A 19,584-nucleotide genomic window follows, 5' to 3' on the forward strand; every position below is an offset into this window, starting at 1 on the left:
CTCCCAGTCCCAGCGATATTTGTGCCCTTCCTCCTCCCCTCTCCAGCCCAGCATCCTGTCGGGCATCTCCACTGACCCCCTCGCCATATGCCTCCTCTCTTCAGCCTACTTTTTTTTCTTTGTAAATACAAGTGGGCCTTTGTCGGGATGACTGGGACAGAGCTTAAAAAGGGACCGGCCTGACCACACCGGGAGGCGTGGTCACTCACTGAGTGCAAGGGGGACGGGATCCTAGGAGCTGTGAGGAGCTCTTTCTGTTTTTCTGAAGCTCCCTCAAGGGCAGATGCTTCAGGTGTTGAGCTCCTTCCTGCCCGGCATTTCCAATCCGAGGGCCTTTTCCTGTCCACGAGCAGTGGTGATTTGTTTGCATTTGGGGAGAGGTTTCAGCCGCGGGTGTGGGAGCCCGGGAAGAGCCCCCCCCCCCCCCCCCGGAGCAGACGCACAAGCTGAGCAGGGCAGCAGCCACGCCCAACTGCCCTTTGGGGAGTTCAGGGCAAAGTCTGTGCCTGGTAACTACAGGCAGGCGGCGGCTGGGTTTCTCTTGCTAGGCTGAGGCTTCCTTAGGCTGCTCGGTCCGGCTCTGCTCTACAGGTCTCGCTGGCGATGGGGCGGGGAGAAGGGAGGAGCCGCTGGCGGAGGATCCGGCCGGGTTTCCTGGAGGGGGAGGTTTGGCGCCCGCTCTCGGGGAGTTGTGTCGCTCCTGCAGCTGCGTGAAACTTTGCAAAGTTCCCGGGCCGCGCTCCACGCGCGGGGATGGCGGGGCTGACTGGCCGCAAGTGGTGGGGCCGGCGGGGCAGGCTCCCCCGGGGAGGAGGGGCGCTACTGGCCCTGGGGCTGCTGGCGGCGCTGGGTTTCCTAGTGTGGCGCCGCGTCCCCTCGGAGAACGAAGCCGCGCGTCCCGCCCGCGGAGCCCCCCAGCCACCGCTGCCCGCGGACCCCGAGCGCCTGCGGAGACCCGTGTACGAGAAGCCGCCCCTGGACCCCGGGGCGCTGGGCGAGCTGGGCCAGGCGGTGCGGCTGGAGCTGAGCCCGGCCGAGAAGAGCCTCCAGGAAGCGAGTATCCAGCAGCACCAGATCAACATCTACCTGAGCGACCGCATCTCCCTGCACCGCCGCCTGCCCGAGCGCTGGCACCCGCTGTGAGTACCCGGCGCCCGTCCGCGCCCCGCCGGGCACTCGCTCCCTCGTGCGCCCAGCTGCCACCTGCTTCCCCGCCTCCCTCCCCGGGAGGATTCCCTTCTCGTCGGCGTGGCCGTCCCCAGCCTACGCAGGCTCCCCGCTGCGGCCAGTCCCTTCAGCTCCGCTCGAAAACGCACCGAGATTCCCAGGAGTGGGGCTGAGCCCTCCTGGGCCTGCCAGCGATCCCGGCCCGGCGGATTGTTCAGTCGTAGTATTCGCCCTGGGTGATTGACTGAACTGAGCAGGTCTTGCCTTTTTGTGGCTTGAAGGGTGTACGGCTAACACATCGGTTGGTTTTGCCCCTTGGTGCTATACATGGAATTGGTCTTCAAATATTAATATAGTCAGTTAGATTAGAAACAGTCTGGGTGCCAGTATATTGGTACTAGCTGACAGCAGTCTGCTTTCTGAGCAAAGTTAGCCCTTGAGTTTAATTGCCAATCCTTCATTGGTGATGTGTAGACTTTTTGTCCTGTAATAACACTGCATATAGTTTTAAAAGGTTTTAAAAAACGAAAGACCCATTCCTTAAGCCCTATAACTGGTGGACATATTGTATAAATAAACTAAAGAAATACAACCTAGTTGAGGTTACTATAAGGTGGATGCATAACTATTTGGATCTGTTCTCAAAGAGGCCACAACTTAAACTCCTCCAATGAATTATCAACAATTTACAGCCTATCCTGGAAAATGTCCCCTCACTTTGAGGCCTTGGGGGAAAGGTCAATCCTTACCTACAGACAACCCCCTAACCTCAAAAAAATTCTTTCCAGTAACCCCACAGCACACCATCATAATCATCCAGGAACTCACCCCTGCAATCAGCCCCAGTGCCAACTCTGCCCACACATCTACACTAGCAATTTCATCACTGGACCCAACCACATCAGCCACCAAATCAGAGGCTCATTAAAACTGCACATCCACTAATGGATCTATGCTAACAATGCCCCACTGCCATGTATATTGGCCAAACTGGACAGTCTCTACAGGAAAGAATTAGAACATAAGAATGGCCGTCCCGAGCCAGACCAAAGGTCCATCTAGCCCAGTAGTCTGTCTGCCGACAGTGGTCAGCACCAGGTGCCCCGGAGGGGGTGGACAGAAGACAATGATCATGCGATTTGTCTCCTGCCATCCATCTCCAGCCTCTGACAAACAGAGGCCAGGGACACCATTTCTATCCCCTGGCTAATAGCCTTTTATGGACCCAACCTCCATGAAATTATCTAGCTTCTCTTTAAACTCTGTTATAGTCCTAGCCTTCACAGCCTCCTCTGGCAAGGAGTTCCACAGGTTGACTACGCGCTGCGTGAAGAACTTTCTTTTATTAGTTTTAAACCTGCTACCCATTAATTTCATTTGGTGTCCTCTAGTTCTTCTATTATGGGAACTAATAAATAACTTTTCTTTATTCACCCTCTCCACACCACTCATGATTTTATATACCTCTATCATATCCCCTCTCAGTCTCCTCTTTTCTAAACTGAAAAGGCCCAGTCGCTTTAACCTCTTCTCATATGAGACCCGTTCCAAACCCCTAATCATTTTAGTTGCCCTTTTCTGAACCCTTTCTAAGGCCAAAATATCTTTTTTGAGGTGAGGAGACCACATTTGTACACAGTATTCAAGATGTGGGCGTACCATAGTTTTACAGGGGCAGTAAGATATTCTGTGTCTTATTTTCTATCCCTTTCTTAATAATTCCTAACATCCTATTTGCCTTTTTGACTGCCACTGCACACTGTGTGGAAGTTTTCAGGGAACTATCCACGATAACTCCAAGATCTCTTTCCTTATTTGTCGTAGCCAAATTAGCCCCCATCATACTCTATGTATAGTTGGGATTATTTTGTCCAACGTGCATTACTTTACACATTAAATTTCATTTGCCATTTTGTTGCCCAATCACTCAGTTTGAGCCGTGGCAGAAGCGGTGTACCCCAACCGCAGCCCCCAGAGTCACCACTGACTGGCAGTGAGAGGTGCATGGCCTGGCAGCGGGCCATGGACCAGCATTTAGAAACTGCTGGCCTAGGGGAGGCTAGCCCCCTGCCCGCCTCTTCCAGATGAGGCCCCATCCCACGTGCTGCTCACAGCCTCTCCCTCTGGCTCTGGATGAAGTGGGAGAGGGGAGGACTGATTGCTCGATTGGGAGCACAGGGGAGGGGGACTGAAAGTTTGGCCCTGATAGGGGTTGAGCTCTCAGCCTTGGCTGGGTCCGCAGTGGAGTTCTTTACTCTGTCCCTTCCCCCACGGCCTTCCCTCACTTCTCCTCCTCCACTGCCCGAAGCAAGAGCTCCTGTAGCCCTAGGCCTGTGGCAGGTTGAGATTTTTCAGGGTGTTCTGAATCTGCCACTGCCCTTCTCCAGCGGTGTGAGGTTCGGGGAGGCTGCTCTCTTCTGGCCTCCAGTATGCAGCCTATGGCCTATACCAGCCGTTCTCAAATTGTGGGTCAGGATCCCAAAACGGGATTCAGCCCTTTTTAATGGAGTCAACAGGGCTGGCATTAGACTGGCAGGGGGCCAAAGCCAAAACCTGAGCCTTACTGCTAAGGTCCAAATTCCGAGAGCTTTAGCCTGGGTGGTGGGCTAAGCAGACTTTGGCTTCAGTCCTGGATGATGGAACTCAGGTTACAGGCCCCCTGCGCGGGACAGCAGGTCTCACATGGGCTCAGGCTTCAGACCCTCTCTTGGGCTCCAATAGTAATTTTTGGAGTCAGAAGGTGGCCATGGTGGAATGAAGTTTGAGAACCGCTGGCTTGCACTATGGAAGATCATTACTGATAAAGTTTGCAGATAACAGACCACTAAATTGATGAAGGAGACTGGTGATTTGGATTGCTTGGTAAACTGGACACAAGCAAATAATATGTGTTTTTAATTCTGCTAAAATACACATGTATATATCAAGGAACAAAGAATGTAAGCTGGGAAATTTTATCTTGGGAAGCAGGGATGCTGGAAAAAGATTGAGGATTGTGATAGTTAATTAGCTGAAAGGGAACTCCCAGTGAAATGCTGTGACCAAAAGGATTGTGATACATCCTTGATTACGTAAATAGGGAATCTTGAGTAAGAGCAGAAAGAATATTTTACTTCTGTGTTGTGCACCTGTGCAGTTGCTACTGGGATATTGTGTCCAGGTCTGGTGTCCACAGGTCAAGAAGGATGTTGATAAACTGGAGAGGGTTGAGAGAAGAGCTGTAGGAATGATTAAAGTATTATAAAATATCGTGTATGGCGATGGAATCAAAGGGTATGTCTAGACTACATGCCTTTGTTGCCAGAGGCATGTAAATTAGACTACCCGACTGTCAGCCGACGGTCAGGGCAGTAAGTCCCTTATGACCGGCTGAAGTTCTTTTAAATTGTGCTTGGTTCTGTTACAGCAACTGAAGGAGTCAGGTTAAAGCTTAAACAGTTACTATTTATTGTTACAGGGTAAACTTAGTTGTTAAATGCTACTACTGTGTTACAGATAACACAGACACTACAAAGGACAGGACAGAAATTACACTAATAAGACTTACAGGTACCATGAAACCCTTTGGTTCTCTGAGCTCTTATTAAATGCATGCAAAATAGACACATAGCAGGTATATATTCTCACCCCTGCGTTCCAGACTTGGCGTGGCCAGCGTCTTTCTCTCAATCCCTCGGGAAGAAGTAGGGCGAGGTTGGGCGTCCCACAGACCTCGGGAGACAATCAATACCTGCCAGCAGGTATAGATGATTGGAGCTCAAATGGGGTGGGCGGCTGAACCTCTTTTTATACCCCTTGGGTCATGTAGGCTTCTTCCTGGTTTCAAGTGGCCAATTAGGAAAAATGGCTTTGAATGCCAAGTTTCCCACGAAGGGTGCAAAGCATAATTTACACCTGGGAAAATGCAGACAATGGGCACCTCTGGTATGTGATGGGCGAAGATTCCTCTCCTGGGACAGTGCAGGCGTGTCAATTACTGGTACTAGCCATCAGGGCGACGGGAGGTCCCGGGTCATCAGCTAGCCCATTTACTGTCTGGTTTCTGTTTATGGTAGAGTCAGGGACAGGCAGCAAACCTGTGTTCCCAGGGCATCAAAGGCTGACTGCCTTTCTCTTGCTCTCTGGGGGTGGGGGGGAAACAAGATGGGGCTCGTGGAAAAACAAGATGGGGTTTTTGTGTCTGGCTACACCGACACAGTCAATGAAGCCAGAATTTAAATATCCCCAGCTTCATTAAAATAAAAATGGCCACCACGCTGTGCCGGCTCAGCTGATCATCGGCACTGTGCAGTAGTCAAGACGCACATTGGTTGACAGGAAATGCCTTTGTCAATCGCTCCTGGAAACCTCGTTTCACGAGACATAAGGGAGCAGTCAACAAAGGCTTCCCCTGTCGACCAGTCTGCGTCTTGACTGCTGTGCTATGCTGACGATCAGCTGAGCCGGCACAGCGCGGCGTCCATTTTTATTTTAATGAAGCTGGGGATATTTAAATTCCGGCTTCATTGACTATGTCGGGTAGTCTAATTTACATGCCTCTGGCGACAGAGGCATGTAGTCTAGACATACCCCAGGAGGTCAATCTATTTAATTGAATGAAAAGAAGGTTGAGTGTCTTGATTTCCTGCATGGGCTCTTAAGTCTAGCAGAGAACTATTTAACAATGGGTTTTTCAGTGTAGTAGAGAAAGATGACATAATCCAAAGGCTGTAAATTAAAGCACAAATTCAGACTGCAAATACTACATACATTTTTAGCATGGAGGGTAAAATTGGAACAGTTTATGTTTAGCAAGGGTTGTGGTGGATTCTGTATCCCTGGCAATTTTAAAATCGAGATAGGATGTTTTTTGTCTAAAGCAGTTCTTAGCTGGGAATTTGCAGCCCATGGAGTGGGGAGGGCGCAAGCTGGTTTCAGAATCATAGAACACTAGAACTGGAAAGGACCTTGAGAGGTCATCGAGTCCAGGCCCCTGCCCTCATGGCAGGACTAAGTACCATCTAAACCAACGAGAAGTCCTGTGGCACTTTATAAATTAACAGATTTATTGGAGCATAAGCTTTCATGGGCAAAGACCCACTTCGTCAGATGCATGTAGTGGAAATTCCAGAGGCAGTTATAAATATACAGGCACATGAAAAGAAAGGAGTACCAATCAAGAGGAAGGTCAGAGATAACAAGGTCAATACAGTCAGGGAGGATGTAGCCTGCTTCTAGCAGCTGATGTGAAGATGTGAACACCAAGAGAGGAGAAACTGCTTTTGTAGTTGGCTAGCCATTCACAGTCTTTGTTTAATCCTATATTGATAGTGTCAAATTTGGAAATGAATTGCAGCTCTTCAGTTTCTCTTTTAAGTCTGTTTTTGAATTTTTTGTTGTTGCAGGATGGCTACTTTTAAATCTGCTACTGTGTGTCCAGGGAGACTGAAGTGTTCTCCTCCAGGTTTTTGTATGTTACCATTCCTGACATCTGATTTGTGTCTGTTTTTTCTTTTACATAGGGACTGTCCAGTTTGGCCAATGTATATGGCAGATGGGCATTGGTGGCACATGATGGCGTATATTACATTGGTAGATGTGCAGGTGAATGATCCCATGATGGCGTGGCTGATGTAGTTAGGTCCTGTGATTGTGTCGCTGGTGTACATATATGGGCAGAGTTGGCACCAAGGTTTGTTGCAGGGATTGGTTCCTGAGTTAGAGTTACTGTGGTGGGGTGTATAGTTGCTGGTGAGAATTTGCTTCCGTTTGGAGGGCTGTCTGTAGGCAAGGACTAGCCTGCCTCCCAAGGTCTGTGAAAGCGAGGGATCATTGTCCAGGATGGGTTGTAGATCACTGATGATGCGTTGGAGAGGTTTTATCCAGTGATGGCCAGTGGTGTTCTGTTATTTTCTTGTCAGGCTCACAACACTCCTGTTAATGCATCTCAGAATCATTTTTGCTTTTTTTGCAACACACTGTTGACTCATATTTAGCTTGTGGTCCACTATGACCCCTAGATCCCTTCTTCAGTATGTCTTTTAGCATGTCTGTGAGCCTTGGTGCCCCATGGGGCCAAAACCCTGAGCCCATGGTGGAGTTGGGGGCAGGCGGCATGGGCCTGTAACCGTGCCTTCATGGATCACAATTGAGAACGCCAAATGCAGGACAAACTGCTCAGAAATAGAGAAGAATATACCCCAAAATGCTGTTTATTCTTAGAACCCTGTGCAGATACAAATATCTTCTTGTGGATAGGCATTGGTATCCAGAAGCTGCACATCTGAGGAAGTTTCAGAGGAGTAGCCATGTTAGTCTGTAACTGAAAAAGCTTAAAAAACAGCAAATAGTCCTGCAGCACCTTATTGTCTGAGGAAGTGAGTTTTGCCCACAAAAGTTCATGACAGTATATTTATTTTTGTTAGTCGCTAAGGTGCCACAGGACTACTTGTTGCTTTTAAAGTTACAGACTAAAACGCTACCCCTCTGAGACATTCTGGAATTGCAAACTTTGAGTATGTTATTCCATATGATAACCTGGCTTTCTGTCTTCTCCATGCATGCGCCTTCAAAGAGAGAGCACAGTCTACTGTCACTATAAGACAGACAGGATTCCAGCAGTGGGGGAATGATACTATTAGGCTTATAAGAAGCAAAACTGGATCTTTTTCAAGGGATAAGGCAATATGCCAAGTTTATTGAGAGTACAATGCAAGAATCACATGCATTTAGACAGACACATAGAGTCACATACAGTTCCACCAGTGATGTTATAGTGCGTGGGCACTGAGGCTCGAACCAACCTAGGGCCACTTAGTGAAGGGAGAGCCAGGCTCTGTTGGCCACGATCTCATGCGCTGAGGCTTCTGACAGGACAAATCCACAGAACCAAAGCAAAACAACCCATTTTTATAGTCGTTTGCTCCCATTCAGCTATATGGGTTTTGCACAAGCATATTGTTGTACTTAAAAGAAGCACCTGGGATCTTTTTAGGGGGATAAGGCAACACGCCACATTTATTGAACATACATAGATCAAACAATACTTATCATATGCATCTGATACATTACACTCATGTATACACACACACACACACACACACACACACACACACACACAAGCACACTCTGTCTTCTTGTAACGAATAGTTGCTCCTCCTAACTGCACTGGCCAGGTGAGTTAGATGAGGGTGGGGTGGAGCCAGGCTTCTGCCGATCGGGATCGATGCTCCCATGTTGACAAGAGGAGACGAAAACCCGGAGTCCCTCTGCAAGATGCCTCATATTTATCCCTCTCAGGCAGCAAGTTAGTCATCACCTCACCTTTTTTAATGCTGCTTCAAAGAGAGTCCTTCAAAGGACAGGCACATGCTGCTCGACTCCCAAGGCTCACTTCACAGGTATTGAAATAAAATACAGGACTATGTAGCACTTTAAAGACTAACAAGATGGTTTATTAGATGATGAGCTTTCGTGGGCCAGACCCACTTCCTCAGATCAAGTAGTGGAAGAAAATAGTCACAACCATATATACCAAAGGATACAATTAAAAAAAAGTGAACACATATGAAAAGGACAAATCACATTTCAGAACAGAAGGGGGATGCGGGGGGTTGGGGGGAGGCGGGGAAGGAAGGTAAATGTCTGTGAGCTAATGGTATTAGAGGTGATTATTGGGGAAGCTATCTTTGTAATGGGTAAGATAGTTGGTGTCTTTGTTGAGACCAACACGTAGGGTGTCGAATTTTAGCATGAATGACAGTTCAGAGGATTCCCTTTCAAGTGCAGATTTAAAAGGCTTCTGGAGCAGGATGCAGGTAATTAAGTCGTTGAGACAGTGTCCTTTCTGGTTGAAATGGCAAGAAACTGTTTTTTCTTTGTGATCCTGTCTAATATCTGTTTTGTGGGCATTGATCCTTTGGCGAAGTGTCTGAGACATTTGTCCAATGTGCAAAGCCCCGTTCGTAAGTACCGATCCGACATAAGTCAGATCCGCGTAACCCGGGGACTGCCTGTATATAAAATCTCTTAATACAAAGTTATATGAGAATGATACATGGTTATATGGAAATGTTACAGAGATTTATCCACAATATTGTAATCAATTATTTCTTAATGAGTGTTTTTCTCTAGATTGTTTCCCTTGTCATCCAGTCATCAGCATTTTAGATTATGTTTTCAGGGAGCTGCTTCATACTGGTTTTGGTCAGATCAGTTTATCCTGACCCTGAGGTGGTGTTTGTCTCATCTCCAGAGTTGTCGATCTGCTCTCATCACAGTGGGTGTATTCAGGTAATCTGGCCTGTCTGAATCCTCAGCCCTATCCTGGTATCACATTCTAGGGATACAGTTCAGACCACTGAAGGGTGGTGTCACTGTCTGTTCTGTAATTCTTAGTACCTCAGATACCCTATTGCAGTGGCTTCTACTCCTCGATGCCAGTGGACAAACATGCTGATCATACCCTTAGTGCTGTATAGCCCTGGATCAGGAACTCTGGCTCCAGCAGTGTACCTACAGCACAAAAGCCCCACCTTGGCTTCCATCAGTCTTGGTTTCTATATGCAGGGTGACTCTCAGCATACTACAAGTCCTGACGTTTCCCAAAACCATCTGCTCTTGAAGTGTCCAGCCCCCTCCTGGACCACTCCAAGAAATAATAAGCTTGGTTTGTTTAAAGAGTCTAAAACCACATTAGAGCTTATTAATTTAATGGATTCCCTTCAACACAGCACTGACTTGGTTTATTAAATAAATCAATTTATTAACAATAGGACCAAGGTTAAATGAAGCCAAGTAAAAGTGGTAAAGTTAGAAAGGGTTACAAACAAAATACAAACACACTTCTAAAAATGTAAACCTTAAATCTTGCAAGGTACATATTTTGTTGAAGACAGTTTCTCTTCCCTAGTATTCTTCATCTCATCGTGGCTGACTTTCCCTCGGTCAGGGTCTTTTTCTACAGAAGTACAAAATGCTGGCTTCCTAAGTGAAAGGTCTTTCCCATAGCAGATTTCTCACCTCCGTTCACAGAGACTTCAACTTCTGACCCTCAATTGGTTGAAGGACCTGTCTTTTTCAGCTTGCAAGAGTTCTGGCACTTTGATCTGTTTTGTGATAAAAGCCAAAATGGCTTTCTGACTCTGCTTGTTATCTCTCAAAGTTTAATTACTTGTTTCAAGAGGCAGGATGACATCATGCTGTTCTTCTTTTCCTATAATCTTTCCAATCCTCTGCTTGATTGGAATGTAAATGGGGCATCTATTGTTCTTGGCCACACCTTGCTTAATTTCACTCCTTTCTGGAAGAGACCTAACACTGTCTTAAGGATATGAACGACTAGTCACTTCCCCCTCCTTGCTGACTCTATCAGAAAAGAGGTAGCAAGGTGGGGGGCAGGAGAGAGAAGGGGGTGCTTCAAAGCAGCAGTAGTTTCTAGAGACCAGTGTCTGCCACTTTGAAACACTGCATGCAGCCTGGGGCCACCTGGGGATTGGACTCCAAGCTGGGTCTGGGTTGCACGCAGTGTTTCAAAGCAGCAGTGCTTCATGGAGCCCGGGGTCAGCTATGGGTTCTGAGTCCCCAGTTGACCCCGGGCTCCATGCGGTGCTGCTGCTTTGAAATGCCGCAGGGAGCACAGGGCCAGCAGGGAACTGCTTGAGTTCCCTGCTGACCTCGTGCTTCCCACACAGCACTTTCACCTTTGAAGTGTAGCAACAGCCTTGAGGCTGTTGCTACACTTCAAGGATGGAGGCGCCCTTCTCAGCAATCGAATGGTTGATGCAAATTGCATCATCTATTTGATTAGCAAGTTAATCTGAATTTCACATCCCACTCTCTCTTTGTTTGGTCACAAACTGTAAAGCACAATATTAATGAGTATTCATAATTACTTAATTAGAATTAATTCATTCACTTCCACAGTGAAATTAATTGCCAGTGTCGTAGGCTTTCATAAAACACCTCACTCCTCATATGTACTGTATAATCAATCAGAGGATTCAGTTGCTTATCAGTTGAGGTTCTTACCCCCTCTCTTTATAGTAGGGATGTAATAGTATAACAGTTTAAAGGGTTAACCGATAAGCCTGGGTTTATCAGTTACCGTTAACGGTTGCATGCGGGCTTTTGGGCCCTCTCCTAGGGAGCCCGGCACTGCTGGCTCTGTATCAGAGTCAGCAGTGCGGGATGGCAGCCAACTCCATGGGAGCAGGGCCAGGAGCTGGAATACCCATGGAGCAGGGATGTTAGCGTGTAGTCGTTTAAATGATTAACTGATAATTTTAGGCTTATTGGTTAATCCAAACAACTACATGCAGTTCCCACCCCCTTGCTGCCTCATGGGCCTCCTGCAGACAGGGGCTGCTGTCCTCCCACATTGCTGCCCCTGTATGAAAAGCAGCAGCACAGAGTGGCAGGTGGGAGCCAGTCTGCATGGGGAGCCGATTCTTAAACTGGGAGTGGGCAGGCAGGTGGGAGCTGGCACACACCGGGAGCCATCTTATAAGTTGATTTCTGGCATACACCAGCTTCCAGGGAGCCGCCTGCCACCCTGTAACTGGGGAGTCAGCTGTGCTGTGGGCTCTGCAGTATAAGTATGCCCACAGCATATAACCGTGTAATCGTTGAGAATTTTCAGCAGTTACATGGTTACCTAATTAATTGTTTTTTATAGCCCAGAAAAAGTTTCTCTTCCCATCAGACGAGTAGACCTCATGCTGTCTCCTTTACTGCTTGATACATTTTTAAATCTCGTTTATAAATGGATCTTCAATCTTTGTCTGATGACCAGGCTAGTAAGAAAAAGAGATTTATTCTTTTTTTTCCTAGGGCAGACTTGTTTCCCATCATATATCACACAAGAATATTAATGATCATTGAGTTATTAGTCTTCCAAGTATATCTTACATGCCACCTATTATATACAGATTATTACAGGATTTACCCAGTGATGGGGGTAGTGGTGTGGAAGATAGGATAGGGGGTTGAGAGTGTGGGGGCTCAGGGTAAGCAGTGGAGGTTCAGTAGTGAGGGCAGGGGGCTGTGAGGGTTGGGGGGAAATCAGGACGGGGTGAAGGGTGCTAGAGGGAGGGCAGGAAGTGAGAGGCTCAGGTTTTGGTGCCGGGGAGGCTCAAGGCAGAGGTGAGGTGCTGGGGGACTCAGGGCACAGGGTTTGGTGTGGGGGGACTGAGGGCAGGGGGTGGAGGACCCTGGGGGGCAGGGCTCTGCAGGACATCTGCAGCGTCTAGCAGTCCCCCACCCTCTGCAGCTGGCATCAGTCTCCAACTGTCCCCTCCTGGGCAGAGGGACGACCACTTCTCTGACAGGAAGGTGGGCTGTGATTCCCAGCCTCTCTTCTGGGGAACATTTCTTCTGTGGGGGGACTGGTCGCAGTGCGCAGCTCTGGCCTCTCTTTGTAAGGAGGCATCTCCTGGGTGTGGAACGGCTTTGCTGCCAGGCCCTAGGACGTCCCCAGAGGTGGGCTGCAATGGTGGGGCTCATGGACAGGGGGCTCCGTCTCCTGTCCAGCACTGTTTGGGGTGAGAGGCACTTACCTGTTCCGGACGCCAACAATGTGGGCAGCTCTGTCACCATCTGTCACCTGCTGGTGGGGCTGCCCCCAGTGGTCACTCTGCAGTATAGCTGTCCCTCTGATCAGCCCCCTCCCTTTCCATGTTATGGAAAACAATACCAATTTTTCTGGCACAACCAAACTTTGACTTTGCTTTAAGTTAAGGTAAGAGGAAGCTTCATAGCAAATTTGGTGGCCCTAGCTCTTACTGTTTAGGAGTAGTTCTTGAACAAACAGACTCACAGATGGACAGACAAACTCACAGACAGATGCACAAACTCTCTAAAATATTTATTTAGAAGACATCAGTCAGTTGGTGTACACTGAACTGGGCAGGCCAGCTGCAACTCATCACATGATACAAGTGATCCCTTTGCCTCTTGAAAAAAACTTCTAAGAATCTTGGACAGAGAAGTGACAGGATTTATGACTTATTACAACAATCTATAACCCACCCACCCCAGCTTTCTCCCCTTCCCACTCCCGGATGACTAAAAATGTATTAATGGGCCTGTCAGGGCTGTTTCCCCACTCTGGCACTTTGAGTGCAGAAAGTGGGGGCCCACAAAAAACTTTAAAATATCTTTCCACTAAAAACTTGTGTAACCCTTCTGCCAGGCAGCTCCGGCAGCAGTCAGGGCCGGGTTAAATATCTAGGGGTTCCTCTCCATCCATCTAGCACAGAACTGGCTCAAGCCCCCACCCAGTAACCTGAGAAATTCATACAACCCCATGGCACTTCTCAGAGGCAATGCTTCCCCACTCACAAGCACAGATTCTGAGTGTAGAAAAGAAACTTTTAATAAAAAGGGAGAGAAGTCACATGGCATTAATTTGGGAAAACTCCACAAGCAAAGTTCATAACCAAAGCCACTAGTATATGTCCCAGCTCAAGTAGTTTGTGCAGCATCCTTTTTCTCTCAGGCTCTCAAGTCCAGCAGTGTAAATGTCCCCTTCACATTAGGGATGTTAAATATTGAGTAACTGACTAATTGAATAGTCGATGCATTTTGCTGTTGCTACACTTCAAAGGAGTCCCCAACTGATCTCAGGCTCCATGCAGTGCTGTCGCTTTGAAACGCCGTGTGCAGCCTGGGGACGCCCCAGTTGGCCCAGGGCTGTATATGGCGTTTCCGGGTAGCAGAGCTGCATGGAACCCGGGGTCTGGCCCCAGACTCCATGTGGCACTGCCACTTTGAAGTATCCCCTCCTCTTCTCATCCCCCCCCCCCCCCCGCTCCTTTGCTGCTTCTCCTTCTCTCCACCCCATTCTCAGTTGCTGCCCTTGGTCAGGGGCAGACCAGAGTTCAGAGGTGCATCTGCAGAGTTCACCTCATATATGGGAGGGGCAAGAGGTAGGAGACATCTCACCCATTCTGCTGGTCACTTGTCATCCATCTGCCCGCTGCTGTCTGGCGCTGCTCCGCTGGCCATTCATCACCCCTTGCTGCCACCACTCTGCTGGCTGCTCCTCGAGCCTTTCTGTCACTGCTCTATTGGCTGCTCATGCTGCTTGTCACATCTTCTGCTGGCTTGTGGTGGATTTGGCTCTGGGCCAAATCTAGTCATTTCAGCTCTTAGCCCAGAGCACAGACCAGCCACAAGAGATTTCAGCAACCACTGGAGTAAATTTACATACAGAAGAGACTCCTTATGAAGCCTTTCTTTAACTCTATAATTGAAGCAGTGGGGAGAAGCGGGTTGAACCAGTCTGACAACTGAGGCCTGAAGAGGATGCAGCCTGCTGACTCACCTCCTCCCCAGCTTAATCTATAACCATCGAGCCTCTGTCCATCCAAGATTCTTTACACTGACAGTTTCTCTCCTTTGAATGGAGTTAAACACAGTCTGACTTCTGCATGCCCAATAACTGCAAGCATTGGTGGTCATATCTTCCAATTCCTGCATTTAGGGTTAACACAGTTTGTGATCCCACAACAGTCAAATTGGTTACAATGGGCAAAACACCATTCTAACAATTGACTTGACTATCTAGCAGGCCAAAGCAAACTGAGTGAACTGTGTTTACATAACCACACTTCTTTCTTTCCCATTCCAGCTGGCTGTCATGTCAACATTGATTCAGACCCTGCCTATATCTATGTTAAAACGCCCCAACATTACAGATTGCCACACCTTGGATTAATATCACCACCATCAGCCCAAATGCCATTGAAACCCCATTGAAAACTCAGTAAGGTGCAGTTGGGAATTCCTTCCTGTGAGGGACCCTCAATACTCTTCCTTCTGGAGAGAGCTTGAAATGCAGCTGCTCAGATCATGTAAAAATAGAACTTTAATTTCTCATTGTATGTTGGCTGTGCAGAACCTCCTATCTTCTAGGACATAGGAATCAGATCACTTTCTTAAATGTGGGTTTTTTTCTAATAAAAATCCCTTCTGGTAAAACACTGCTTTTTTGCTAGATGTTACAGAGCAGTTGAAAAAGGGATTAAAACTACAGAGAATTGCTTCCCTGGGATTCAGTTAGGGAAGTTACAGTTTAATGGGGAAGTCAGATGTACTCTGGGCAGAAAAGTCCAACAATGCCAGAAATAAAGAATAAACCTGATGGTGTCTGACAAAAACAGCCCCTGTTCTACTCACATATCTGTAGTTTCAAGACTTAGTCCTTCCCTAGGCATGGATGTCTCTGGATACTCTGTGCCTTGCTCCCTGTCTCCTTACATGTGCTTACAGAAGCTCTTCCTCAGCTAACTGGAAGCAGGAGGAGCAGCTACTTCCAATTCAGAAGCCCATAATCTGTTTTCATTAGCTCTCCTGTCATCTTGCCAATGCACTTCTTGCTTCCCTAAGCATTCTGTGATAGCTTCCATCTCTTCCTGGGATTTCTCTAGGACTCTTGACCTACAATTTTAAAACCTTGCAGGCCAGGCAACTCGAGTTAGGTCTAAAGAGTTAACAACTACTGAGAGAAGATTTTAGCTAACTGAATTAGGAATGTGAAAGTGTAAATGTGTACACAGCTAACTGATAAGCCTGGGCTCATTGGTTAGCCATCAGGGTTACATGCAGCCCCTCTGCCTCCCCTGCTGCTGTCTCTGTAACTGATACAGAGGCAGTAGCGCTGAGGGGGAGGAGCAGGTGAGAGCCAGTGCTCCGGGGAGGTGGCTTTTCTCTATTAGTGGCAGCCACATGGGTGGGAGCAGGCAGCTCCCTGTGAGCTGGCTTAAGAGCTGGTTTCCTGTGAGCACGGGGTCCCACCTGCCCTCCCCCTGCTGCCTCTGATACACAGGCAGCAGCGCTGCGGTGAGGGCAGGCGACTCCGCAGGAGGTAGTACACGTGAGGAGCTAGCCTAAAAGCCAGCTCCTTGTGCATACCAGCTCCCACTTGCCCTCCCCCGCCCACACTGCTGCCTCTATATCTGAGACAGCGGGGGCGGGAGGCATGTATAAATGTGTAACAGCTGAAAATTTCAATAGTTACACATTTACCTAAATAGACACATTTTAACATCTCCAAACTGAATGATTGGAATGTGCAGAAAATGATGTTATCTGCTTATTTCACCACAGGGCCACTTTACCTTCACATACGTGTTAATTATTTATGCGTCCTTTGAAATATATGTTAACTCCTTGTGCTGAATAATCTGTTTCATCTTGTATTTAACTGTGACAATCTTGAGTAAGTTTTCCCAGACCTGAGGAAGAACGCTGTAAACTCAAGAGCTTGTTATTCTCACCAACAGGAGTTGTTCCAATAAAATATATGACCTCACCTACCTTCTCTCTCTAATAAATTTTTTGTGTTGAACACCCCAGGGATAAGTGAAATGCTTCATAGGGTATGTAGATGATTAAATACTACGACAAGGTGTTGAATCTAAAAACTTATTCAAAGGCACAAAGAGTTAAATACATAAAAAGCGGGGTATGTGATGTTAAATAGTGTAGTTAAATACACAAGTCAGGAAATGGAAAACGTTGAGATAAAACTGTCAGTTTTTAAATTAAGGAAGTCCTATGGGAGCTAGACTACATGACGCTTGTGATCCCTTCTAACCCTCTGATTTTATGCATGCTGTATTTTCTCTTTATGCTTTGATGGTTAAATAGTAGAAGATGCAAACAGCAATATTTTTACTTAAAATATATTTTTCCATTCTAAAGGGCCAGGAGGCTCTTAAATTTGCAGTCTAGTTATCTGGTAGATTTGGAAGCTTCTTGAGGCATTTTTGTAGTAAAACGTTTTTGTGGATGAATTTGCTCAATCAATATGACATGGAATTGTTGCCAGGCAAAGGCATTGTATATTCTGCCCTCTATTTCCATATTGCAAGTAAAAATGCTGAAAAATATAAATTCTGTTCCCAGTTCCTTGATCTTACCCTCTGATTGCAGTGCAATATAGGTACCTCACTAAGCATATTACATAATTTCCCTGATTGTTCCTTTAAAACTTTGAAGTGTTCTTGCTAAAAAATAGGAGGCACTCTATGCAGTCTTCATTTGAAAACTGTTTTCTGAAAATTGACAGATAAATGCGTACTATTTTACTAATTTGGGTCCCCTTATTTACAGGTGCAAGGAGAAAAAATATGATTATAATAACCTGCCAAAAACTTCGGTTGTAATAGCTTTTTATAATGAGGCTTGGTCAACACTTCTGCGAACAGTTCATAGTGTTCTTGAGACATCCCCAGATATTCTGCTGGAAGAAGTTATCCTTGTGGATGATTATAGTGACAAAGGTAGGTATTTTATTGCATAAATAACTATATTCTTGTCAGACAGACAAGGTGGGTGAGGTGAAAGTCTGCAGGAGTAGAAAGTGTACTCCTATGGTGTTGGCTCATTAATGTTTTGTAATTATTATATCCAGCCAGACTATAACTTGAAATTACTTTTTATTTACCGGGCTGGTAGAAATGTCAGATTCAATGTCTTGTTCAGCAAGTTGAGAGGAGGAACAGTCATATGGGTATAGCGCTAACTTGAGACTTCAGAGATCTAGATTCAATTCCCTGATACACTGTAGGCTTCCTAGATGGCTATGGGCAAGTCCTTTTAATTCCCCACATGTATTGTATCTCATTAAAATGTTGTGAGTAGAAAGACATTGAATAGTGTGAGGCACTCACATGCTACAATAGTGGGGGCCCATATAAGATAGACAGCAGCTAGAAAGATATGTTGTAAAAATAATTGGTGTAGTTTTGTTTACCACTCATAATCTGATATAATTATATTATAGCTATTTACAAATATTGTTATATCAATAAATACTGTTATATCCCTATTGGCCTGGGATCTCTCTCTTTTTTTTTTATAACTACTGACATGTATATAATGCATGTTTACAGTTCTTTCATTCTAAAGTATCACATGGAATCTATGTGGAAGACTTAGACCTGTTTTTCATATCCATGTGGAATAGTTTATTAAAAGTAAGGGTTATATTTGTAGCATACAAGGAAGAAAGCTGGTGGCTGTATTGCTTTCCAAAGGTCATGTGAATGGGGAAGTATGGAAAATTCTAAAAAAACTATCAAGAACTTTCTGGTACTAACATAACTTGTATGAAATTCTTACTTTTTTCTTGTTTAAATTTCTACTTGATTTCCCTGCACTATTAATTACTATGGCCTACAGTGAAGGATTGTAAAACGGAGGTAATATTTTATCCAGAAATTAGTAATAAATTTAAGCCATTGGTGCTTTCAGGATCTTCAAAGTTCTGCTCCTTTTATGCCACATCTTATTTCTGAATATTTTTCAATTATACTAGTTCACCCAGATTCAGAAGTGTTACTCAGTTTTTTTTAATTGTGATATACTTGATAAAAAGATATCTATTACAGTCTGTGTATCTTAAAGCATCTGTCATGAATAGGAGCTGCTAAGGAGAGTCTGACTTACCTGGAAAGTGAGGAAAAGGTTAAGCAACTCTTGAGATACACCTGAGGGAGGGGGCTTCCGGCATTCAGCCAATGAAAAATAAATAGGAATTTCAAACTGAGAGAGGGTTTCTTTTTTCTTCACTGTTCCTTTGTTTTGAGATCAGAACAGTTTTTCCCCAGGTAGCCTCTCCTAGGAATGGATTCCTGGAACTGTGTAAGTAGGAAAAAGTTTAGATAGTCCATCAAGTTTTATTGTTTTCCTCGTGTGAGGGTTTGGAAATCATGTCTGAGCAGGTTAATTGTTTTTCTTATTTGTAACTAAGGATTACCACCCAGGGAATTCCCCTGAGTCTATTTCATTCTATGGCTTTTAACACCCAGTCATTTACTATACTTGCAGTAGTCTTGATTTGATAATAAAAGTGTTTTCTTTTTGTTCTAATTAACCAGTATTGGTTGATTTTTTTGGGGGGGTGTCCTTAAATCAGTGTGCCTAAATTACCCAGGAGAGGCAGAGCCCAATTGTTCTCTGTGGATTCCCTCTGTTTGTTTTCCCAACTCCAAGCAAAATGGAGCTTGGGGCAGGGGAGAGAGTTTTGCCTCAGGGAGGGGGGTTCAAGTGACCTCTTGCCTGGAAAAGGGCTTATTTTATATTTTTTATTTACACTTGTTGGTGGCAGCAAACTGATCGTTGTTATTTTGGGTCTCAGGGAAACTGAAACTGGACGTTTGTCTCTGGGAGTTAGAGACAGGTTCTTCCAGAGTTTATTCTGCTAGCCAGAATATCTACACTTGAAGTGCCAGGTTGGGGAATTGAGCCGTGACAGCATCTTTTAAGAAACTTCTTAAAATGTCTATATTTTGAAATACATATTTTATGTTTCAATGCTAGGGATGTAAGAGCTTGTTGCTTTCCCCCTCCTTGCTGCCTATCAGAGTGGGGGAGCAGGAGCCGGTGCTAGGGGGAGCCAGCTCTTAATACATTTAAAAGACAGAGCCGCAA

General features: G+C 46.0%; 1 protein-coding gene across 1 annotated transcript in view; it reads left to right on the forward strand.

Annotated features, from left to right (window-relative positions):
- The first annotated feature begins 249 nt into the window (after positions 1-249).
- GALNT12 (polypeptide N-acetylgalactosaminyltransferase 12) overlaps positions 250-19,584 on the forward strand; it is a 76,744-nt gene continuing 57,409 nt past the window's right edge. Inside the window, exons 1-2 of the mRNA XM_006137085.3 lie at positions 250-1,139; positions 17,263-17,432. Coding sequence (XP_006137147.3) covers positions 754-1,139; positions 17,263-17,432 — 556 coding nt within the window. The 5' untranslated portion in view covers positions 250-753. The remainder of the gene's footprint in view (positions 1,140-17,262; positions 17,433-19,584) is intronic.

Source organism: Pelodiscus sinensis, chromosome 2, assembly GCF_052426305.1.
Source record: "Pelodiscus sinensis isolate ZL-2025 chromosome 2, ASM5242630v1, whole genome shotgun sequence".
Taxonomy (NCBI): Eukaryota; Metazoa; Chordata; order Testudines; family Trionychidae; genus Pelodiscus; species Pelodiscus sinensis.